This window comes from Pituophis catenifer, unplaced genomic scaffold, assembly GCF_029215685.1.
Source record: "Pituophis catenifer annectens isolate HBS135680 unplaced genomic scaffold, rPitCat1.0.hap2 SCAF_1, whole genome shotgun sequence".
NCBI lineage: Eukaryota > Metazoa > Chordata > Lepidosauria > Squamata > Colubridae > Pituophis > Pituophis catenifer.
The window spans coordinates 339,090,787-339,115,561 of record NW_027256881.1 but is presented as its reverse complement, the minus strand read 5'-3'; the positions used below and the strand labels follow the sequence as shown (position 1 = coordinate 339,115,561).

The 24,775-nt window shown below is 46.9% G+C and overlaps 1 protein-coding gene across 1 annotated transcript in view; it reads left to right on the top strand.

Moving 5' to 3' along the window:
- Window positions 1-24,219, top strand: part of APC2 (APC regulator of WNT signaling pathway 2) — a 54,022-nt gene extending 29,803 nt beyond the window's left edge. Inside the window, exons 7-14 of the mRNA XM_070931848.1 lie at window positions 1,480-1,572; window positions 4,297-4,681; window positions 7,636-7,731; window positions 10,056-10,195; window positions 11,435-11,512; window positions 13,254-13,370; window positions 14,641-14,855; window positions 18,498-24,219. Coding sequence (XP_070787949.1) covers window positions 1,480-1,572; window positions 4,297-4,681; window positions 7,636-7,731; window positions 10,056-10,195; window positions 11,435-11,512; window positions 13,254-13,370; window positions 14,641-14,855; window positions 18,498-24,219 — 6,846 coding nt within the window. The remainder of the gene's footprint in view (window positions 1-1,479; window positions 1,573-4,296; window positions 4,682-7,635; window positions 7,732-10,055; window positions 10,196-11,434; window positions 11,513-13,253; window positions 13,371-14,640; window positions 14,856-18,497) is intronic.
- The last annotated feature ends 556 nt before the right edge of the window (window positions 24,220-24,775 follow it).

Genomic DNA, 24,775 nt, shown 5'->3' with positions numbered 1-24,775 from the left:
TTTCAGAAGTCTGGAGAAAGAGAGAGAGAAAGAGAGGGAGAGAGAGAGAGAGAGAGGAGTCTCCTGAGGCCATCTAGTCCAACCCCTGCTAAGTTCAGGAATCCATATGCAAGCGTCAAGCAAATCAAGCTTGATTTATGCCACCCATGTAGAGGAGCTCACCATCTCCCTCATTAATTAGCTCCCAGCCCGAATGGCTCTTATTAAGATGGAGATGTTTCTTTTCTCATTAGCATTTAAGAAATAATAGCTGTGCATCTCTAGCTTTGGGCTACCTGCCATTGTGATAAGTATTTTGGGCATCTGCTGAGGTGTGTGGGCCAAAGTGCCATGACAGGAGCGGCCTCCATTATCTGTTTAAAAGCCCCACTGCTTTTTTTTTAAACATGTTGCATGTACAATGGACATAAAATAAAACAGGGCTTCAGTGGAGTCTGCCATCTTAACTTTTTTGACACACACGCACCCTGCAAGCATTCCCTCCATTGATTCATCCAAATCATTAATTAATTATATTAAGAGAGCCAGTTTAGTGTAGTGGTGAAAACATCACGTTAGAAACTGGGTGACTGTGACTTCTAGTCCCGCCTGAGGCACAAAAGCCAACTGGGTGACTTTGGGCCAATCACCAGGAGACTGTGAGTTCTATTCCCACCTGAGGCACAAAAGCTGGTTGGATGACTTTGGGCCAATCACCAGGAGGCTAGGAGTTCTAGTCCTGCCTTAGGTATGAAAGCCAACTGGGTGACTTTGGGCCAATCACCAGGAAACTGTGAGTTCTAGTCCTGCCTGAGGCACAAAAGCAAACTGGGCGACTTTGCGCCAATCACCAGGAGAAAATGAGTTCTAGTCCCGCCTTAGGTATGAAAACCAACTGGGTGACTTTGGGCCAATCACCAGGAAACTGTGAGTTCTAGTCCTGCCTGAGGCACAAAAGCGAACTGGGCGACTTTGCGCCAATCACCAGGAGAAAATGAGTTCTAGTCCCGCCTTAGGCATGAAAACTGGCTGGATAACTTTGGACCACTCACTCTCTCTCAGCCTAATCCACTGGGTGACTAGGCCAATCACCAGGAGCCTGGGAATTCTAGCCTTGCCTTAGGTATGAAAGCCAGCTGGGTGACTTTGGGACAATCACCAGGAGATGGTGAGTTCTAGTCCTGCCTGAGGCACAAAAGCTGGTTGGATGACTTTGGGCCAATCACTCTCTCTCTCAAACCAACTCACCTCACAGGGTTGTTGTTGTTGTTGTGGGAAAAATAGGAAGAGAGGGAGAAATATTATGTATAAGAAATATTATGTATATTACCCTCCCAGGAAATATTCTAAAACTCTCTTGATTTGCCCAACCAAGATTAAGACATGTCTGCACGTCCACCAAAATGGGCTCTGCAGATCCTGGCAGGCAGACTCTAGCGGGGGTGCAAGGATGCAACTTTTATTAAACGTTTCTCTATGTTTCCCAACTCTATCTTCCAGCCCTCTGGAAAACTGCGAAGCACCGAAGGGGATGGAAGGCTCGACATGGCAACCCATTCAGAGGAAGCGAAGGGTCAGCTGGGCAGCAGTAAGGTACAGGAGTATGTTTCTGTGGTCAAAAAAGTCAAGATGGTCTTTATGGACCACTGCAGGCCAGTAATGACCTGCAGACAGCCCTCTGTTGTTTTAAGACATGCACGTGATTTGAATAACAGAATGACAAGAGTTGGAAGGGGCCTTAGAGGTCTTCTAGTCCAACCCTCTGCTCAGGCAGGAAGCCCTATACCATTTCAGACAAATGGTCGTCCAATCCCTTCTTAAAAGCCTCCAGTGATGGAGCACCCACAGCTTCTGGAGACAAGGCATTCCATTTCTTAATTGTTCTCGCTGTTAGGAAGTTTTAATTCCAGGTTGCTTCTCTCCTTGATTAGTGTCCATCCTTTGTTTCTTGTCTTGCCTTCTGGTGCTTTGGAGAATAGGTTGGTCCCCTCTTCCTTGTACCAACCCCTTAAATATTGGAACACTGCTATCATATCCTTCTTTCCACTAAAGTAGACATACCTAGATATATTTGCACTGTTGGGAATGGAATGGAATGGAATGGAATGGAATGGAATGGAATGGAATGGAATAGCATAGCATAGCATAGCATAGCATAGCATAGCATAGCATAGCATAGCATAGAATAGAATAGAATAGAATAGAATAGAATAGAATAGAATAGAATAGAATAGAATCTGGAAAGGACCTTGGAGGTCTTCTAGTCCAACCCCCTGCTTAGGCAGGAAACCCTACACCACTTCAGACAAATGGTTATCCAACATCTTCTTAAAAACTTCCAGTGTTGGAGCATTCAGAACTTCTGGAGGCAAGTTGTTCCACGGATTAATTGTTCTAACTGTCAGGAAATTTCTCCTTAGTTCTAAGTTGCTTCTTTCCTTGATTAGTTTCCATCCATTGCTTCTTGTCCTGCCCTCAGGTGCTTTGGAGAATAGTTTGACTCCCTCTTCTTTGTGGCAGCCCCTGAGATATTGGAACACTGCTATCATGTCTCCCCTAGTCCTTCTTTTCATTAAACTAATAATAATTAGTTTAAATTAGTTTAAAAATAATCCCACCTGTGGTGACTCTAGGAGGCCAATAGAGGAGTTGAATGAAACACAATCACAGCGTAAATAAACATCCATACCTAATGTACATGTGAGGACTAAAATTAGCATTTACTTCATTTCTAGCAAAAAAAAATTTTTTTTCTCCCATTGCAGACAATGGATTTACTTAACAACTGTGCATTCACTCTACAACTGTCACATTCACTTAAGGGCCACAGCAAAAAAAAAAAAAAAGGTCGTAAAATCAGGCACAGCCACATTGTGATTTGCTTAATGACCACCACAACTTACAACCGTACTTCTGTGCTCAATTACAGTCATACGTTGACGGCTATCTGAGATAGTTAAGGCATCAGGTTAGAAACTGGGTGACTCCAAGTTCTAGTTTTGCCTTAGGCACAAAGGCAGCTGGGGTGACCTTCTGCCAGCCGTTTTCTCTCAGCCCTAGAAAGAAGACAATGGCAAATCACTCCTAAAAATTTGCCAAGAAAAAAACTTCAGGGATTTGTCCAGACAGTCAGTCACCAAGAATCAACAATGACTTGAAGGCACCCTCTACCCAAGCAAGAAAACAAACCCTAAACAGAGTTGTCTACGAAGAGGGAGTCAAAACAAAAGTCAAAATAATAGCCACAACCATACAATCAAAAGTTTTGCCCATTGTTTTTTACATGATGCAAATCATAGTTTCAAATCCCAGGTGCTGGGCCTTTACGTGAGTGCCATCTAGTGGCAGCATCAAAATGTGCAGCTCCCAATCTTCTCACTCTTAGTTTGTTAAAAAAAAAAAAAACCAAACATTTGTGCCAGGTAGTCCTCGACTTACGACCACAATTGAGCCCAAGTTTTCTGTCGCTAAGTGAGACAGATAAGTGAATTTTGCCCCGTTTTGTGACTTTTTTTTTTTTGCCACAGCTGTTCAGTGAATCACTGCAGTTGTTAAGTTGGAAACAGGGTTATTAAGTGAATCTGGCTTCCCCATTGACTTTGCTTGTCATAAGGTCGCAAGAGGTGAACACATGACCCCGGGACGCTGCAGCCGTCATAAATATGAGTCGGTTGCCAAGCATCCAAATTCTGATCATTTGACGGTAGGGATGCTGCCACATGGCAAGGGTGGAAATTGGTCATAAGTCACTTTTTTCAGTGTCGTCGTAACTTCGAATAGCCACTAAATGAACTACCGTAAGTAGAAGACTATCTGCATTGTGGAATGAAATGCAACAATACAGAATGAAATGAAATAATACAATCCGTTTAGTGGCTGCTCAAAGTTACAACAGCATTAAAACAGTGACTTATGACGGATTTTCACACTTAAGAACATCCCCATGGTCATGTGATCAAAATTCAAACGCTTGGCAACCAACTCATATTTATGACGGTTGCAGGCTCCCGGGGTCACGTGATCGCTCTTTGCAACCTTCTGACAAGGAAAGTCAACGGGGAAGCAGATTCACATAAGTTAGCGTTGCTAACTTAACATTTGCGGTGATTCACTTAACAACGGCGACAAGGAAGATCGTAAAATGGGGGCAAAGCTCACTTAACAACCGTCTTGCCCAGCAGTGGAAATTTTGGGCTCGACTGTGGTCGTAAGTCGAGGACTTCCCTTACAGAAGGAAAACAAAGGACCCGCAAGCTAAAAGAAATCATTGCATTGCGAAGTGTGAATAAAAAGGCATTTCTTTCTTCTGGTCCTCAGGTGGAGGTGGTTTTCTGGCTGCTTTCCATGTTGGCCACCCGCGACAAGGAGGACATGTCGCGCACTCTGCTGGCCATGTCCAGTTCCCAGGAAAGCTGCCTGGCCATGCGCAAGTCGGGGTGCCTCCCTCTCCTCATCCAGATTCTCCATGACTCAGACCGGGAACCGAGCGCCCCCGACAGCCCCGGAGCCACAGGGAAGGATTGTCGCATGCGAGCCAACGCTGCCCTCCACAACATCATCTTCTCTCAGCCCGACGAAGGACAGGCCAAGAGGGAGATGCGGGTGCTACACGTGCTGGAACAGATCCGCTCCTACTCCGAGACCTGCTGGGACTGGCTCAGGATGCAGAAGGAAGGGACCAAGATCCCCGAGGGGGGAGCAGGTAGAGGGAGGATTGGGGTTACCTATCAACCTTTCCAGGTAATCTAAAAACAGGGGTGTCAAACTCAAGGCCCGGGGCCTGGATCTGCCCCACGAGGTGTTTAGATCTGACCTGCGGGGCCACCCTGGAAACAGCGAAAGACTGTCCCGCGGTTCTTCTGCCAGCGAAAACGGAGCGTAGGAGAGCCGCGGGCGGCCCTCTGGAGCTCCGTTTTTGCTGGCAGAGGGCTGCAAGAGGCCGTCGCAGCCGAAAACGGAACCCGGGAACCCGTTTTCACTGACAGAGTGCTCAGGTCACCACAGGTGTCCACAACACGAATGACGTTGAGCTGGCCATGCCCACCCCGGCCCCCTGAGGTCGAACACAGCCCTGACCTGGCCCTCAATGAAATCAAGTTTGACACCCCTGGTCTAAAGAAAAAGATCACCCAGCACCAATATCTCTGTCTTTATTGTAAGGTTATATTATGAGAACCTTGTAAGTCTGGAAGGGCCCCTCTCTCTCTCCCTCACCTTTTCAGGGAAGGTCCCTTCCGAGAGGTTTCCCGTGCCCCTTCTCCTTCCGTCTTTTTAATTTCATTTTTTAAAAACATTTTTTTGTCACATTATAGAATAAAATACAAAAATATGAAAGCAAATAATGGGACACAGTGAAGAAATAGTCTGCAATTTTTCTCTGGAAATCCATTCCTACTCCTCCACCATTCCAAGAGTGTTCATCCCAAACTGTATAGCTAAAAGTCTGTAAAAAAAATTGCAGACTACAGGAACCAGGAGCACCACTCAGGTGACCCTGAGGACACAGATGAACCTCTAAGTGTTTCAAGGCCCCTCTAAAACAGAGGTCTCCAACCTTGGCAACTTTGGCGGACTTCAACTCCCAGAATTCCAAAGCCAGCAATGCCATCCATGCTCTAAAAGGATGCAAATGACCATCTGTCTGCAAGGAATATAAATCCTTCCATTCCCCACCACCCAGTCAGAGCTGAATAAGCTTCTTGGAGAGAAACAAAATGTCTTCAAAAGAAAAAACAGAAAGTCCAGTTGCCTCCTGAAAAAGCACCTTTGGGACAACCATGACCTGGATGACTGAGAATCTCTACAGACCTTTAGCTATATCATTTGGGATGAACACCCTTTGAATGGTGTGGGAGAAGGAATGGAATTCCAGAGGAAAAAATTGCAGACTACAGGAACCAGGAGCACCACTCAGGTGACCCTGAGGACACAGATAAACCTCTAAGTGTTTCAAGGTCCCTCTAAAACAGAGGTCTCCAACCTTGGCAACTTTGGCGGACTTCAACTCCCAGAATTCCAAAGCCAGCAATGCCATCCATGCTCTAAAAGGATGCAAATGACAATCTGTCTGCAAGGAATATAAATCCTTCCATTCCCTACCATCCAGTCAGAGCTGAAGAAGCTTCTTGGATGAGAAGCGAAACGTCTTCAAAGAAAAACCAGAAGTTCCAGTTGCCTCCTGAAAAAAGCATCTTTGGGACTGTTTTACCTGCTCTCTATTGCTCATGAAGACTATCCAAAGAAGTCCATAGCTCACCAGCTATAACTTGTCCACAATCTTCTTAGAGATGGGCTCCCAGTTTTTACAGAGTCCAGAGATCTATTTCCTTTGCAGGCCCTCAACCAAGCTGAAAAATGTAAATGCTGTTCAAAATAATTTCCGCCTGAACGTTACTTTGATTTTTTTTGTCCGTTTTGTTTTGCTTGAGTGTTTTTTAACGACCTAACTTTTAATGGAAATTGCCCTGAGCTATTTTGGAAGGGCGGTAGAGAAAAGGAAATGAACTGAATAAATAAATGCCACACTCTCCCTTTATTAGCATAACAATGCAATGATTACATTAGACCTGAGACAGAAACTGACTTGAAGTTACGCAATGGCAGATACTCAAGTTCTGTTGACTTTAAAAGTATTTCTTTACCTGAAATATTTCTGTGCCAGCTTTCAGTTGTTAAGATTCACTAAGAGGCTTGCTAAAGGATATTTGAACAGCATTTATTCAAGCCTCTCCCAATGAGAAACCAAACATTTAAGCCTTACCAACATGTTTTTAAAGTTATGTTGTTTTCCCAGATGTCTGTATTTTGCGTTGGCAGCTTTCATAAGCTCACTTCAAAATTATTGGTTTCAAAGCAACCGTTAATGTTCTTCATGCAGGAGAGTTTATTAATATTTCAGAAGAAGCTCGCTACTTCTCCTTTTTAGCTATCGTCTCTCCGCTCAGTAATCGCTTTCCATTCTCTAAACATTTTCATTCCTTAGATTTAGATTAGATTAGAATTCTTTATTGGCCAAGTGTGATTGGACACACAAGGAATTTGTCTTTGGTGCATACGCTCTCAAAGTACATAAAAGAAAAGATACATTCATCAAGAATCATAAGGTACGACACTTAATGATAGCCATAGGGGACAAATAAGCAATTGAATCATACTAGGAAACAATCAATATAAATTGTAAAGATACAGCAACAAGATACAGTCATACAGTCATAAGTGGGAGGAGATGGGTGATAGGAATGATGAGAAGATTAATAGTAATAGTAATGCAGACTTAGTGAAAAGTTTGAGTGTTGAGGGAATTATTTGTTTAGCAGAGTGATGGTGTTCGGGAAAAAACTGTTCTTGTGTCTAGTTATATAGTGCAGTGCTCTATAGCATCGTTTTGAAGGTAGGAGTTGAAACAATTTATGTCCAGGATGCGAAGGGTCTGTAAATATTTTCACAGCCCTCTTTTTGACCTTTTCCTCTTTCTAGCCCACTGATCTAACCAGCAACTTTCTGAGCTGGTGCCCAGTTCTCCAAATTCTACTTTAAATGGGTTCATATGGGGTATATAAACCACCAAGGGATGTGGATCCACTGAATTGCATCCAAAGTCGATTTGGGGTTTGGGGTTTCTGTTCCATTCACTGCATTCCACTTCCTTCTCTACAGCTCCTGTACCGATTGAGCCCCAGATCTGCCAAGCTACATGTGCCATCATGAAGCTCTCGTTCGATGAAGAATATCGCCGTGCCATGAATGAGCTGGGTAGGTTACATGTGGGAGCACTGCAGTCTGCCATCTCAGAGAAATAGCAATAGCACTTAGATTTATATACTGCTTCATAATACTTTACAGCCTCTCTAAGCAGTTTACAGAGTCAGCAAAATGCCCCCGACAATCTAGGTCCTCATTTTACCCACCTCGGAAGGATGGAAGGCTGAGTCAACCTTGAGCCAGTCAGGATCGAACTCCTGGCAATAGAATAGAATAGAATAACAGAGTTGGAAGGGACCTTGGAGCAGGGGTGAAATCTACTTACCTTCCCTACTGGTTCGGAAACGCGCGCTTGGATCCTCTGCACATGCGTAAAGATGTCTGCGCATCTGCAGAAGGTCAAAAACAGGTTACTTTCTGGTTAAAACCAGGAAGTAATGACATCTGGGCGGGTGGGCAGAGCCTCACGCTGCCACCACTACCGGTTCTCCAAACCATGCGCCGCCATCACTACCGGTTCGGTCAAACCGGTCTGAACCGGTAGCATTTCACCCCTGCCTTGGAGGTTCTCTAGTCCAACCCCCTGCTTAGGCAGGAAACCCCTATACCATTTCAGACAAATGATTATCCAAAGGTCGCAGAAGGTCCTGGTCGATTAGGGGCAGAAACCCCTTGGGAAGTAACCTGAATATCTTCCTGAGAACTAGGAAGCATAACCACCATGTGTGAAAGTAGTTACCTTGCTTTTGTCCACATTTCCAACAATTGGGGTTTAAATTTGGATATATTTTTGCCAGTCTAGAGGGTGCCAAGTACCAATGGCAAAACATTTTATATTGATTTTCTGTGACTGTGACTACTCTTAACAGTAGCGTCCAACAACTTTTTGGGAGGTTGAAGTCACAAAATGGCTGCTGTTAGAGAAGGCATTGGGGTTTTCAAAATGGCTGCCACAGAGAGTCACCAGGCCTAAATCATGTATTTTCAGAAGTCTTCCCCAACTGAGAGTGGATGTGGAACAGTGGCTGAAGTTTTGAACCGGCTGTAGGCCTGAGGTCAGCCAAGTCACTTTGGATCAGCCACAGTCTCCTTGCCCTAGAAAGAAGGCGAGGACAAGAAAAAATGATATATAGATAGGAAAAATGATGCCAAGGAAACAGCGAATTGCTCATTGAGCCCCCAGGAATTAAGACTGACTTGGGAAAATCCCATACAGATAGACCTTGACTTATAGCCATTCATTAAGCGACCATTCAAAGTTATAATAGCACTGGGGGGGGAAAGGACTTGTGACCAGGTCTCACACTTGCAGCTTCCTCAGGGTCAAAATTTGAGAGTTTGGCAACTGGCATGTATTTACAATGGTTTTGCAGCGTCCACAGGTCACGTCGCTGCCATTCGCAACCTTCCCAGCCAGCTTTTTTAGATGCAAAGTCAAAGAGGGGGGGGAGCAGGATTCGCTTAATGACCATGTGATTCACCTAACAAGTGCAGTGATTCACTTAACGACTGGAAGGAAACATTTGTAAAATCGGACACGGCTTACTTAACAACTCTCTTGCTTAGTAATGGAAATTCTGGTTCCCAATTGTGGTCCCAGCTACAGACCCCAAAGAACGCAGCACACACAAAGTCTGTACAAACCTTAGTTTACTAAAATAAAATCAGGGGTTTTTTTTTCAAGCAAAGGTTGTTAATTAACTTTCTTAACAGCCTGCAAGAATCCAAAGAATAAATAATCTTAATCTTACTATGGTTGGCAGAATGCCCAGAAGCAATTTGCAGGAAGCTGATAAGATAAGCAAGACAAGACACGAAGGTATGTGAACTAAGTTGTTCCCTGCAAATTGCTTCAGTTGGCCTTCCTCCTTAAATAGGCTAAGGGAGTGGCCAATTAGCCCCAAGTCTTACTCTCGAGGAGACCTCCTCCTGAGGAGCCACTCCTGCCTTTTGGCAGCTCTGCGTGCCTGTGCATCGAGAAGAGGCTCCTCCTCTTCTACCTCTTCACTTATGGGAGCTTCTGGAGGTTCTGAAGGCCCTGGCTGAATCCCCGCCTCTGGCATCACATCTTCTCCAGCCTCCTCATTGTCCGACTTGAGTGCCAGCAGCACAGGCTGCTGGTGCAGCACCACACCAGCCTCCTCGCTGTCCGAATCAGCCACCAGTCACGCAGGCCACGTACGGGTCACAACATGTGGTCGTATGTCAAGGACTATCTGCATAGTTCTTTATTTTCCATGGTTCTATCATCTGACTGCTCTTTTTTTTGCGTTGACCCTGATAAATGTGATTGGGAGAATCTTGCACCCTTGGTAGTGCACTGCTGTTGGGGGCTCAACGCTCACCGTTTTTCTCTTCTCCGTTTCCCTTCCCAGGTGGACTCCAGGCCATTGCTGAGCTGCTGCAGGTGGACTATGAGATGCACAAGATGACCAATGACGCCCTCAACCTGGCACTCAGGCGCTACACAGGCATGGCCTTGACCAACCTCACCTTTGGGGACGTGGTCAACAAGGTACGATGGGATCCAAGACAGAAAAACAGAATCAGGCGGGAAAGGAAGATATATATATATATACGTTTTTGCCTGAGTTGTAAAATGTTAATTCTTCAAGTATTTACTTAAATAGATTTTTGAGCCTCGGTGGCGCAGTCGTTAGAGTGCAGTACCGCAGGCTAACTTCTGCTGACTGCCGGCTGACTGCAATTTGGAAGTTCGAATCTCACCAGGCTCAAGGTTGACTCAGTCTTCCATCCTTCCAAGGTGGGTAAAATGAGGACCCAGATTGTTGGGGCCAAGAGGCTGACTCTGTAAACCGCTTAGAGAGGGCTGTAAAGCACTGTAAAGCAGTATATAAGTCTAGTACTATTGCTGTTACCCCATTTTTTAAAAAATGCAGTAGCAGGCTTCAGGGACAACTCCTGTTACAGATAGTCCTCAAGTTATTATTTTATTTATTTATTTTATTAGTCATATTTCTATGCTGCCCACTCTCTGAGGACTCTAGGCGGCTTACACCAAAGACAGTATACTAAATAGCATATTGCCTTCAACAATCTGGGTCCTCATTTTACCCACCTTGGAAGGATGGAAGGCTGAGTCAACCTTGAGCCGGTGAGATTTGATCCGCTGATCTGCTGAACTAGCAGTCAGCTGAAGTAGCTGCAGTACTGCACTCTAACCACTGCGCCACCTCGGCTCATCAGTTATGACTACAATTGAGCCCAAAGTTTATGTTGCTAAGTGAAACATTTGTTAAGTGAGTCTGCCCCATTTTACGACTTTTCTTGCCACCGTTGTTAAATGAATCATTGCATTTGTTTCATAACATGGTTGCTAAGGGAATCTGGATTCCCCATTGACTTTGCTTGTCAGATGGTCGCAAAAAGAGGATTGCGTGACCTTGGGACACTGCAAACGTCATGAAGTATGAACCAGTTGCCAAGCATCTGAATTCTGATCACATGTTCATGGAGAGGCTGCGAAGGTCGTAACTTTGAAAAATGGTCATCGTACATCACATTTTTCAGTGCCGTTGTAACTTTGAACGGTCACGAAACAAACCGTTGTAAGTCGAGGTGTTTTTGTTACAGGTAGTCCTCAACTTAAACCCATTAAACGTTGTGTGCCTGTTCAAAGTTATAACGGCACTGGACTTGTGACTCTGGAACTTATTTAGAGGAATATAAAATCAATCCTAAAAAAAAACATCCATCCCTAATTCCTATTTCTTACTCTTTTCTTGCCGTTCAGGCAACGTTATGTTCACGGCAGAGGTGTATGCAAGCTATCGTGGACCAATTGGCATCTGACAGTGAGGAACTGCACCAGGTACGGTGGGCCAGAAGACCAGATGCATCTTACCTGCCCTTCTCCAGTAGGTGCAGGCCCAGATGTCTCCTCCTCTGAACACGTAAAGTAGGCACTTCAAAGCTGCTTTACGTGACCTCAGATTCTCTATCTGGCCCATTAGGAAATATAGCTGCTGAAGGTAGCTCTCGTTCTTAAACACTCCTTGCCTGGAAAACTGAATATTATTTATTAGATTTAAAGCTCACCTTTTATTTAGGAGCCCAAGACAGTGCTAACTCCTTCCTTTTCACCCAACCATGAAGTTAGTTGAGCTGTAAGTGAGGAATTGGTGCAGAATCAGCTTCTAATCCAATGTTTGTCATCCTTGGCAATTTTAAGATGTGTAGACTTCAACTCCCAGAATTCCCCAGTCAGCCATGCAGCCTTTTCATGCCCCCCCCCCCACATGCCACATCTGGCCCTTCGGATGCCCCTGTCCGGCCTGCATGGATTTCTTTTATTTTGAAGAAGTTGAAGGCAACTGCTGTTTTTATTTTTTTATTTGCATGTATGTCTATGAAGATTCTCAGTCATCCAGGTCATGGTTGTCCCAAAGGTGCTTTTTCCGAGAGGCAACTGGACTTTCTTTTGTTTTTCTTGGATGAGAAGTGAAACATCTTCAAGGAAAAACAAAGAAAGCCCATTTGCCTCTCGAAAAAGCATCTTTGGGACATATTTGTGTGCCTGCATATCTACACACCTTCACAGCCCTTTTGGTTTGGTCCTCCACAACAGTCCAAGTTTTTCTTGTGGCCCCTTTGTTGTTGTTATTGTTGTTAGTTGTGAAGTCATGTCCGACCCATCATGACCAGGGGTGGGTTCTAAATTTTTTTACTACTGGTTCTGTGGGCGTGACTTATTTTGTGGGTGTGGCTTGGAGGTCATGTGACTAGGTGGGCATGGCTAGCTGGTCAGAGTCATTTTTGGAAGGTTCTCGCACTTACGACCAGTCCTCGCACTTACGACCCGACTCATTTGTTTGCTTTTAACACTGATCAGCTGTAGGACGGCCCTTTGAAGCCCCTCGGCAACAGTTTAAACAGTTTTTTTCCCTCTAGTCATCAGCTGGGACTCAGGAGGCAGCAATAGATTGGGGGTGGGGCCAAATAAAAGGTAAGAATAACGTGGGCGGGGGGGAGAACCGGTTCAGTGACGTCATATCGTCACCACTACCGGCTCGGCCGAACCGGACCAAACCGGGAGGAACCCATCACTGATCATGACCCCATGGACAACGTTCCTCCAGGCCTTCCTGTCCTCTACCATCCTCTGGAGTTCATTTAAACTCACGCCGACTGCTTCAGTGACTCCATCCAGCCACCTCGTTCTCTGTCGTCCCTTTCTTCTTTTGCCCTCCATCTTTCCCAGCATTAGGTTCTTCTCCATTGAGTCCTTCCTTCTCATTAGGTGGCCAAAGTACTTGAGTTTCATCTTCAGGATCTGGCCTTCTAAAGAGCAGTCAGGGTTGATCTCCTCTAGGACTGACCGGTTTGATCGCCTTGCAGTCCAAGGGACTCGCAGGAGTCTCCTCCAGCAGCATAGTTCAAAGGCCTCAATTCTTTGGTGCTCAGCCTTCCTTATGGTCCAACTTTCACAGCCATACATTGCAACTGGGAAAACCATAGCCTTGACTATACACGCTTTTGTTGGCAGAGTGATATCTCTGCTTTTTAGTATGCTGTGGCCCCTTAGGAAAATTAATTGCCCATCCCTTTCTTAGGTGGTATCCAGCATCCTTCGCAACCTCTCGTGGCGAGCCGATATGAACAGTAAGAAAGTCTTGCGAGAAGTCGGCAGCGTCTCTGCGCTGATGCAGTGCGCCTTACGGGCCAGCAAGGTAAGACGGAAGAGGTAGAATCAACTCTGCCAACTCTGCTAAAATATGGTCATCACTGATGGTCACACAAAATGGGCAATAGCCCTTCTGGCCATAGCTCCTACCAGCAGGAGCCACAAGCCTAGGCGGACTACTCCAACCCATCAAGAGTCAAATCTGGGTCTGTCTTGGAACGAGTAGGCTTCCAAAATAACCTTACCTCTGTTTTGTTGCCTATGTTAGGATTGATTGATATTGATTTATCATATGGCATGTTCACATTACATTTCGGTAAAAAGGAACAGTAAAATACAACACATAGAATATACAATCTGAAACCTTCACAGGAAGATTACAAATGTATATCTAAGTTGAAAATATAATTTTTTTTACCTCATAGGTCACAGCTGAGAATTCAGCGAAAATCTCCATTATGGGTTTTGTTTTGACATGCAGTCACTATGTGTTGGATAGTTTGTTTTTCAGCTCCACGGTCACAATTCAGTGATGGTATTGTGCCCCACTTATAGACGGCATCTGGGTATCTACCCTGGCCAGTGCGAATTCGGTTCAATGTTGTCCGTATCACATGGGGCTGGTCAAATCCGGGTGGTTTTTCCAAGAGGCAAGGCAAACTTTGACATTTCTGGGGGGCAGTATTGTTTCTCCATGTTGTGAGTGTCGAAATCATATTTTACAACTGCTTTAGCAGTAGAGGCAGAGGTGGGATTCAGCCGGTTCGGACTGGTTCAGGTAAACCGGATGTTAATTTTACGTCTGGTTCGGTGAACCGGTAGTTCCGACAACTGACTGGCTCCGCCCCACCCCTCCCCTCCCCTCCCAGGAGTCCCCACACAGCCCATTTTGGATCCCAGGTAAATGCAGGGGGCGTGGAGCCCCAGGAGGTGGAAAACAGGCCTCCCAGAGGCTTGTGGAGGGTGAAAATGGGCCTATTTCCTGCCTCCAGAGAGCCTCCGGAGCCCGGGGACGTGGAAAACGAGCCCTCCACAGCCTGTTTTTACTCCCAGGGGGGGCAGGAGGCCGAGTGCTGCCTGTCACACCCTCTGGCCACACCCACCATAGCCACGCCCACCCAGCCAGTCATTAGGGCAGAGAACCGGTTGTTAATTTATTTGAATCCCATCACTGAGTAGAGTTGGTTGAGGGTCTAGATCTCAACCAGTTTTGCTCCAAGCAGGCTACGTTGCTCAGTGTTGGCAGTTGGGAATGATCAATAACCTTCAAATATTCTTGAAAGAGAACCTTTCTTTCATCTTTTTTCCTACATTAGGAGTCCACCCTGAAGAGCGTCCTCAGTGCCTTGTGGAACCTCTCCGCTCACAGCACTGAGAATAAAACTGCCATCTGTATGGTGGAAGGAGCGCTCGGCTTCCTCGTGAGCACACTCACCTACAAGTGCCAGAGTAACTCGCTTGCCATCATTGAAAGTGGAGGTGGGATCCTAAGGAATGTCTCCAGCCTGATTGCCACCAGAGAAGATTACCGGTTAGTAATCTCTGTTTTCCTCCTTGTTCCGGTAGCTAACCTTTGCAGTCAGAAACATCTTCCTTCCCCAGTGGTGAAATTCAAACATTTCCCCTACCTGTGGGCGTGGCTTGGTGGGAGTCATGTGACTCGGTGGGGTGCAGCCAACTTTTTTTTTTTTACTTTTTAAAGCATTTTTTAACTACCGGTTCTCCCGAACAGGTAGTTAAAAAATGCTTTTAAAAGTTTTTAAAAAGTTCCAACAATCAGCTGTGACAATAAGCTGTGCTTGCAATCGTGGGAATCTTTTTTTATTTTTTTAAGGATTTTTTTATTACCAGTTCGGGCAAGTAAAAAATGCTTTTAAAAAGTAAAAAAAAATGTTCCGACGATCAGCTATGACAATCAGCTGTGCCACGTGATCCTCAGAACCTTTTTTTAATTTTTTTAAAGCATTTTTTTACTACCGGTTCGGGTGAACTGGCCAGAACCAGTAGCATTTCACTCCTGTACTTTTCCCATCAGTACAATGGTACCTTGGTACTCAACTGCTTTGGAACTCATCGAATTTGGTACTCAAAGCACTTCGATGTGAAAATTTTGTCCTGGTACTCACCGTTTGTTTGGTACTCAAAGAACAAGCTAGAACTTGTTGGTGATGGCTACTTTGTGACTCACTACATTACAGATAGTCCTCGACTTACAACAGTTCCTTTACTGACCATTCAAAATTACAAGAACACTGAAAAAAAGTGACTTATCACCGTTTTTCACAGTTACAACCTTGGCAGCTCATGTGATCGAAATTCAGATGCTTAGCAACTGGTTCATAGTTATGACCGTTGCAGCATCCCAGGGTCATGGGATCCCCTTTTGCGACCTTCGGACAAGTGAAGTCAACGGGGAAGCCAGATTCACTTAACAACTTACTTATTGTAAGGTTAGGTTACTCACTTATCAACTGCAGTGATTCACTTAACTGTGGCAAGAAAGCTTGTAAAATGGGGGCAAAACTCACTTAACAAATGTCTCACTTAATAACGAAAATTTCCGGCTCAATTGTGGTCATAAGTCGAGGGCTATCTGTTTCCCTTATGGGGAAAAAAAATGTTTGGTGTTTATCAGTTTTGGTGCTCATCATGCCTCCCAGAACCAATTAAAGATAAGTAACAAGGTACCGCTGTACATCACTAGAGTCAAAATCAGCCGTTGCAGTCCCCAATCTCATCTCTGACCCCTTCCCAAAGTCCTCTCGTCCAGGGGTCTCCAACCTTGGCAACTTTAAGACTTGTGGACTTCAACTCCCAGAATTCCACAGCCAGCTGGCTGTGGAATTCTGGGAGTTGAAGTCCACAAGTCTTAAAGTTGCCAAGGTTGGAGATCCCTGCATCTAGTCTGCCAGAAAACGAGTGGCGTTATTTTCATTTAATCTCCTGAAAATCCTTATATAGGTAGTCCTCGGTTTATGACCGTAATTCCATCACTAAGCAATGCAATCATTAAGTGAATCACATTCAATTTTACTTCCTTTTTTTTTTCTTTGCTGTGGTTGTTATTGACTTGGCTTGATGGAGTTTCTTGAGAAAGTCACAAATAGCAGCGACATGATCTCAAGATGCTGCATCCGTTACAAATACATTGCCAGACCTGAAATTTGGATCCCTTGACTGTGGGGACACTGCCGTTGTAACTTTGGTTGCTAAACGAATGGTTCTAAATCAAGGATTGCCTGTATCCTTTTTCCCGTCATGGTCCATTTTTCCTTTTGGATAGCCACATCTTGTATATGAAAGCTAAAACCCCACTTGTGTTATTGTTCCCAGCAATTGGTATTTAATTTTAATTTATCAAATTTCTATGCTGCCCAAGGAACTCTGAAGTAGACTATGAATTCAGAGCTCCTACAATAGCTCTCTAATTCCTCCCCTCCTTAAGTTATAATGATGTTATACCTTACGAATGAAGGTAAATATAGGTATCCCAGTAGAATGTTGCTGTGAAGTTTCCAAAAGATGCCCTAATTAATTCATGAGCCATGAGCTGAACTTCAAAAGAAATACAGTCATTTATTAGGAGCACCATTTCGGCAATATTCAGATGCAGTTAGAACTAATCCCATGTAGATTTACGTTCCCCTATGACCCTGTCTCTCCCCTCCTCTCTGGCCATGTCGTAAATCATATTCTCCAATTAACCACTTTGGCTGGCTGTGAAATCCAACACCCTCCTTCTGATTGCGGTCAGGAAGAATGTATGGAATGCACTTCAGTTAGGGAAATCAATCAGCTCTATCAGTTCTCCCTCCCTCCTGCTCATGGCAACTTGAAAGCTTTGCAAGTTCACAGTTGCAGGATCCAATCTGGGTCGGTCAGAGGTTTTGTCTTCCGAGTTTTCGGACTCCTACTGGAGCCCATCTTCAGGGAACTAGAAGCCTTAGTAAAACTACATCTAGAGTACTGCGTCCAGTTTTGGTCAACACACTATTTAAAAAGATGTTGAGACTAGAAAGAGTGCAGAGAAGAGCAACCAAGATGATTAGGGGACTGGAGGCTAAAACATACGATGAACAGTTGAAGGAACTGGGCATGGCTAGTCTAGTGAGGGACCAGGGGGAGACATGATAGCAGTCTTCCAATATTTGGGGGGCTGCCATAGAGAGGAGGGGGTCAAGCTATTTTCCAAAGCACCTGAAGGGCACACAAGGAAAAATAGATGGAAACTGATCAAAGAGAGATTAAACTTGGAAATAAGGAGAAATTTTCTGACAGTGAGAACAATCAACCCATGGAACAGAAGTTGCCTTCGGAAGTTGTGGGAGCTTCATCACTGGAAGCTTTCAAGAAGAGACTGGACTGCCATCTGTCAGACATGGTGTAGGGCAGTGATGGCTAAACTTTTTGCCGTTGCATGCCAAAAGCGGGGAGTCGCGCAGGGGGGTCGTGTGTGCGCATGCCCACGCCCATAATTCAATGCGCCTCGCCCCCTCTGCATGCATGTGCCTTCCCCCCGCGCTCCCCCGCTTTTGGCATGCGATGGCCCAGTGGGCCCGGTAGGCCTGTTTTTTTGCCCTCCCCAGGCTCCATAGGCTTTCTAGGAGCCTTGGGAAGGCAAAATCAGCCTTTCCCACCACCCCCCGGAGGCCCTCCTGAGGCCGGAAATGGCCCATTTCCCAACTTCTGGTGGGACCAGAAGGCCCGTTTTTTGCTCTCCCCAGGCTCCAGAGACTTTCTAGGAGCCTGGGGAGAGTGAAGGCCTTTCCCACCCCACCCCCCCTGGAGACCGTCCGGAGGCCAGAAACGGCCCATTTCCCGACTTCCGGTGGGCCCGAAAGACCCGAAAATCAGATGGCTGGCGCACACATGCGCACTGGAGCTGAGCTAAGATAATGCTTGCATGCCCACAGATATGGCTCCACGTGCCACCTGTGGCACGCGTGCCATAGGTTCGCCATCACGGGTGTAGGGTCTGCTTGGGTGGGGGGTTGGACTAGATGACCTATAAGGTCCCTTCCAACTCTGTTAATCTGTAAATAACAGGAATCCAAAAGCTCGGAAAACAAAAACTTTGGTCCCGGCGACCGACCCAGATTGGATCTTAGACCTTCCTTGTTTTCCTCTGGGATCTGCACTGATTTTATCTTACCCTCAATCTGCTCTTTCCTAGGCAAATTCTGAGGGATCACAACTGCCTTCAAACTCTCCTCCAGCACCTCAAGTCACACAGCCTGACCATCGTCAGCAATGCCTGTGGCACCCTGTGGAACCTCTCTGCACGTAGCCCCAAAGACCAAGAACTACTGTGGGACCTGGGGGCAGTCAGCATGCTCCGGAATCTCGTCCACTCTAAGCACAAGATGATCGCCATGGGCAGCACCGCAGCCCTCCGCAACCTCCTTGCCAACCGGCCACTCAAGTATAAAGATGCCATGGTCATCTCACCAGGTTCTTGTATGCCCTCCCTGTATATGCGAAAACAGAAGGCCCTGGAGGCTGAATTGGATGCCCAGCACTTGGCTGAAACTTTTGACACCATGGAGAAGCAGACGATGAAGAAGCAGAGCGTCGCCAAGAAACCAATGAGGCACATGGATAGCTTGGCCAAGGACTACGCGTCTGATTCAGGTTGTTTTGATGACGACGAAGTGCCCAACGTCTCTAGCAGTACTGAGACAGGAAACGCATCGGTGCTCTCCATGTTCCTAAATTCATCCTTCCTCCAAAGTCAAACTTTGCCAAGAACGGTTTCCCAAAGAAGAGGCCCAGAACCGGAGAAAGATCAAAGTGGGAAGTCCACAGAAGCCAAGAAGGTCTCCCCGTTGCTCGTGTCCCAAGACAACGACGTCTCCGTAGTGGCTGAGAAATTGGCCAACAAGATCACGACGACTGTGGCCAAGATAGATAAGTTGGTGGAAGACATAACCACGCTCCATACCTCCTCTGATGACAGCTTCAGCCTCAGCTCTGAAGACCACTGTCTTGACTGGCAATATGGTCTGGATGAAGTCCATGAGGCCCGTGCCCAGTCTTGCTCTCCGTGCCGCCTCTCGGACACCAGTGGGATTATGAAGCGTGAAAGTCTGAGCCGAGCACACACCCTCTTGCGGCTGAAAAACACGTATACGAGCTTGTCCAATGATAGCCTCAACAGCGGAAGCACCAGTGATGGTTACTGCCCAAAAGAGCACATGAGACCATGTACTCGAACAACCTTCTTGGACTTTAAAGATGAACTACACCGATATCAGAAAAGGCCCAGCCGTCTTGATTTGAAGAACATCTTGATGAGTAGGCCAGAAAAGATGGAACCGCCTGAGAAGAAGCAGCAAGAATCCAATGTGATGGTGGAGAAACCAGAAAAAGAGAAACTTCTTGAACAAGCCAAGGTCACGAGGCTTCCACCTGACCCTGATGTTGCTGAGAAGGAATCTGAATGTAAGAAGAAAGAGGGAGGCAGACAGCTGGATCCTGATCCCAAAGTCCACACAATCAAACTCTCCCCATCCTATCAGCATGTGCCCCTCATAGACAACAATGCCATAGCATCTGGGACTATGGGAGTCTTGGGGACCAGCTCTTACTATCCCAGTTTATCCATGAAAACCATAGATAATCTTAACAAGGTTCCGGAGAAACTGACCGCAGCAGAACCAACGAAACAAAAACGACTGCAGAAATACTCAATGGAAGATACGCCGATTTGCTTCTCCCGGTGCAGTTCCCTCTCTTCTATCTCCTCCGCCGACAATGTCTTAGACGGGCAGAGCCACAGTGAGAACGAGATGGACACGGATTCCTCTCTAGAGATCATTGAAGTAGAAGAAGTGGAGGAAGCTCAAAAGAACAATCAAGAAAAGAAGGCGAAGCAGGAGGTGGAACCCCTCACCTCCTCTTCACAACCCATTGCCATCCCCTTCCCTAAGAAAGACAAAATGTTCCTTAGAGGAGCGTCACCTTCTCGCCATGAGGACTTGACCCCTTCCAGCTCATCTGAAAACTACATCCAAGAGACTCCTTTGGTGATGAGTCGTTGCAGTTCGGTCAGTTCTCTAGGCAGTTTTGAGAGCCCATCCATTGCCAGCTCTATCCAGAGTGAACCCTGCAGTGAGATGATTAGTGGTACGGTCAGTCCAAGCGAGCTCCCAGATAGCCCTGGGCAAACCATGCCTCCAAGCCGCAGCAAAACACCTCAGTTTGAGCTCAACAGCCAGCCAGAGAAGGAGGCCAGCCAGTTCAACATCCAGTGGGAAAACAATGTCAAGAAATTTATGGACATCACGGATTTTAAGGAGCGTTTCCAGATGCCCCAAGACCTCGACTCCATGGTCTACTTCACGGTGGAGAAACCCAATGAGAACTTTTCATGCGCCTCCAGCTTGAGCGCATTACCCCTCCACGAGCATTATGTCCAGAAGGACGTTGAGTTGAAACTTATCCCGCCGTTCCCAGATAGGAGTGGGTTGAACTTCATGACGCATGAGAAGAGAGATGATGAACGGGCCATCGAGGGCCAAAGGAAACTGGAGTGCCTCGAGTTGACCTCTGATGAGGATATTGAAATTCTGAGGGAGTGCATCAATTCGGCCATGCCATCCCGTTTCCGGAAGATCAGGACATCCCTTGTCTCAGGCCTTCCAGGCCAAGTCCTAAACCCTCAGTCAAAGAAGTCAATGCAGGTTCCAGTCTATATGTTGGTTCCTGCCAATTCCCACTTGGGCATCCCCAAGCACAGATGGGCCACGGTCACCAGACCCAACAAGGACTACCTGGGCAATGAGGATTCCTTCACTGACTCGGCAGAAGGAACCCCCGTCAACTTCTCCAGTGCTGCTTCGTTGAGTGATGAGACCCTTCAGTACCCTATGAAAGATGAGGGAGATTCCCGGCATTGCTCTGGAAAAAGAAAGGAAGTAATGGGGGCTCCGATGGGGGGGCTCAAGAGGGAGATCCGTCAGCTTGAACAAAGCAGCTGCCGGATTGGAAGAATCACCTCCAGCCATTCAACACCAACCAAAATGGCCTCCTCCTCTAAGCACAAAACTGGATCGAATCACACCAGTCCGCTCCGTGCAACCCGGGCCCAATCGGCTGAGTCCAGGAGAGGAAACATTCCCCTCAGAAACCTAGAATTGCCGTTCTTGAGGCAAGGTAGCTCAAGGGCAAGTTCTGAGGGCAACCGTTCCAAAAAGAAGGAGGAGCCTCAAGAGAACAGCAGCCATGACAGCGACGGAGCCTTCCCTTCCTTCTGCCACACCACACCAACTGAAGAGGCTGTCTACTGCTTCTATGAGAATGACTCCGATGACCTAGTGGAGTTAGACATGAAGAACTCACCCAAGAGAAAGCCCAACCTGGCCAGCAAAGGTCAAAAGAAAGAATGCTGGGTTAAGAAAGAACCTGAGCTAAGTTCCAGTCAGCAGCTTCATGCTAAAAACAAGATGGCGCCCCATCTCCGGAGCAACCTGATTGCAGATGAGACTCCACCGTGTTATTCTCTCAGCTCCTCCCTAAGTTCCCTGAGCGATCTCGAACTCTATGGGACTGGAGAAAGGACCCAGATGTCCAAGATAAGAGCTAATCGCCAACTGACTATGAACCGTCGGCAGGGGATGAGAGCAGCCGTGTCCAAAGGGAGGGACAGCTCTGCCAGTTCCCTCAGTTACAATTCAGACAATGATCTCCTGCAGAAGGGCATCGGCTTGAGTGGGCCCAAGAAGAGACGCCATTCAGCCAAAAGGAGGAACACTGAGAAGGAGCAGAAGGGTCTCAAGGCCAAGGAATGGAAGCCCGATGGGTTTCCTGATGAAATTGCTTCTGAAAAAGGTTCAGATCTGGATAGCGTTGACTGGAAAGCCATCCAGGAAGGAGCAAACTCCATTGTTACTTGGCTGCACCAGGCTACTTCTTCCTTTGGCAAGGAGACGTCCTCAGAATCTGACTCCATTTTGTCTTTTATGTCTGGCCTTTCGGCAAGCTCTGCTTTACAGCTGAGTTTGGACAGAAGAGACAAGACCCGGGGCAGGAAAGGTCCCACCGGTGGTGTGGAGAAGAAAAACCTCCCCAAATCTTTCCAAGATGGCAAGAATCTGAATGAAACAAGAGGTGCTGGCAGCAGGAATAAGACGGAGAAAAACGTAGGGCAGCAGAAACCACTGAGCAACCTACCCGTCGTCTTCCGAGGCAGGACGGTGATCTACATGCCTGATGCGGCCAAGGAATCCCCAATGCAGAGCTCCAGGTCCACCCCAAAGAAAACAGGAGGGGCCCCTAAGGAGGAAATTCCTGAGAAAAATCTGAATCTCAACCAACCGAGATCGAGGAGTCTCCACCGGCCTGGGAAGATCTCAGAAATGGTGGAATTGATGTTGCCCAAAAGAAGCGCAACCCCACCTGCCAGGATGAACAGAGCACCGTCATCCGGATCCTCCAGAACGTCCACGCCATCCCAACCCAACCAAAAGAAACTCACATCCCCATCCCAGCAACCCAACAGACAGATGCCATCACGTGAAGCGGGAAAGACCAGTGGAAGCACCACACCCGTTGGCCCAGCTCCCAAACCGGTCCAGAAATCCCCTGTGTCTAAGCAACACAAGACCCAGAAATCACCTGTCCGCATCCCTTTTATGCAGAAGCCCGTTAAGAAGACGCTTCCGATGAGGAACACCATGCCTACGCTGGAGGAACGAGGAGGAAACGGAAGCAGTGAGCTAAGGCCTAAGGCCAACGGGAAAGGTATTCTCCAGGCCAACCGCCTTAATTTGATGCGCATGTCCTCAGCGAGATCCCTCAGCAGTGACTCCCACCAGTCAGGCTTCCTACGACAACTGACGTTCATCAAGGAGTCGCCCAGTCTTCGCATGAGGCAACGCTCTGAAGTCTCATCTTCCGGGTCTTTGTCCTCACTCTCTCAGGGTGCCTCGCCGCGGAGAGGCCGCCTTGGCCTGCCGACCGTTTTCCTCTGCTCTTCCAGATGCGATGATCTCAAAGTGGACAAGCCAACTGGGTCAAGCCAACATCCTGTCATCTCCCGGACACCTCTTCCCAGCCAGAATCCCTCTGCAGGGGGCACCCCAAGGCCGCCCCGCAGGACAAGCTCAGAAAGCCCCTCCCGACTTCCCGTCAAACCCAACAATGTTCCTCCAGAGACTTTCAAGCGTTACTCGTCCTCTCCTCAAATCAACATCATCAAGAAGGCCGCCAGCCCTACTTCTACTCCATCGGACAGCCCTGAGCCCTCAAGTGGGAGGAAGAAGAATGAGGAGGTTTCAAAACTACCGGTGATTCCTCCTGCAGAGAAAGGCACCGAAAATCAGCGGCAGCGGCAACAACAACAACCACAGCCACAGCCACAGCCGCCGCCACCACAGCCGCAGCCGCAATCACAGCTGCAACCACAGCAGCAGCAACCACCGCAGCAGCTGGCAATGATGAAAGGGACCTGGAAGAGGATCCGTGACGAGGACATACCCCACATTCTGAAGAGCACCCTTCCTTCAACGGCATTGCCCCTGGTTAGCGCTTGGCAGGAAGAAGAGAGCGATCAGACACCTGAAGTTCTCCAGCCGAAGACGAGTGACGCGGTTGTGCAGACGGAAGATTTCTCCACCACAAAGACTAATTCCAGCACCTCCCCTACCCTGGAGACCCAGAAGGTCGTCAAGATCCCACCCGACAGCTACGAAGGAGATGGCTTTGCTCTCACGAAGGCCACCACCCCGTCCATCTCCTTTACTCACGAAGGGTCAGTCGGCTCTCATGGGAATTTCCCTTCCAGCAGGCACAGCTCCCCAAGCCGGGCTGTTCGGGTGACCCCATTTAATTATACCCCCAGCCCAATGGTGGAGCCCACAGTCAAAGAGAAGCAGGTGGAGAAAACACAAGTTTGACAGCCTTCTATTGGTCTGATAAAACTATTGGAATGTTCTTAGCTAGCCACCAAGATATATAAAACCAAGCTTGGATGTATTCATTTTTTAAGAAGTTACATTTGTCGTTTTACCACCATTCTTAACAAAACAAGGAGGATTGGATGAGCGTTTCTTATACACACAAGACTAGAGGAGTTGCTTCTTGCAAGAGATACAAAAGACATACAGGAACAAGACGTACAGGTAAATCCTCGACTTACAACCACAACTCGGGCCATTGCTAAGCAAAGCGGTTGTTAAGTGAATCGCACCTGATTTTATGCCTTTTTTTTTTGCCCCGATTAAAGAATTCACTGAAGTCGTTAAAGTGAATCGCATGGTTGTTAAGCGAATCTGGCTTCCCTCGTTGACTTGGCTTGTCGGAAGCTAGCTGGGAAGGTTGCAAATGACAAATGGCGCTGGCTTGCCAAGCACTCAAATTCTGATCACATGACCACGGGGAATGCTGCCACGGTTGTTAAGTACAAGGACCGGTTGTGTGTCCCCTTTTTTTTTCCCCCCAGTGCCGTCGTAA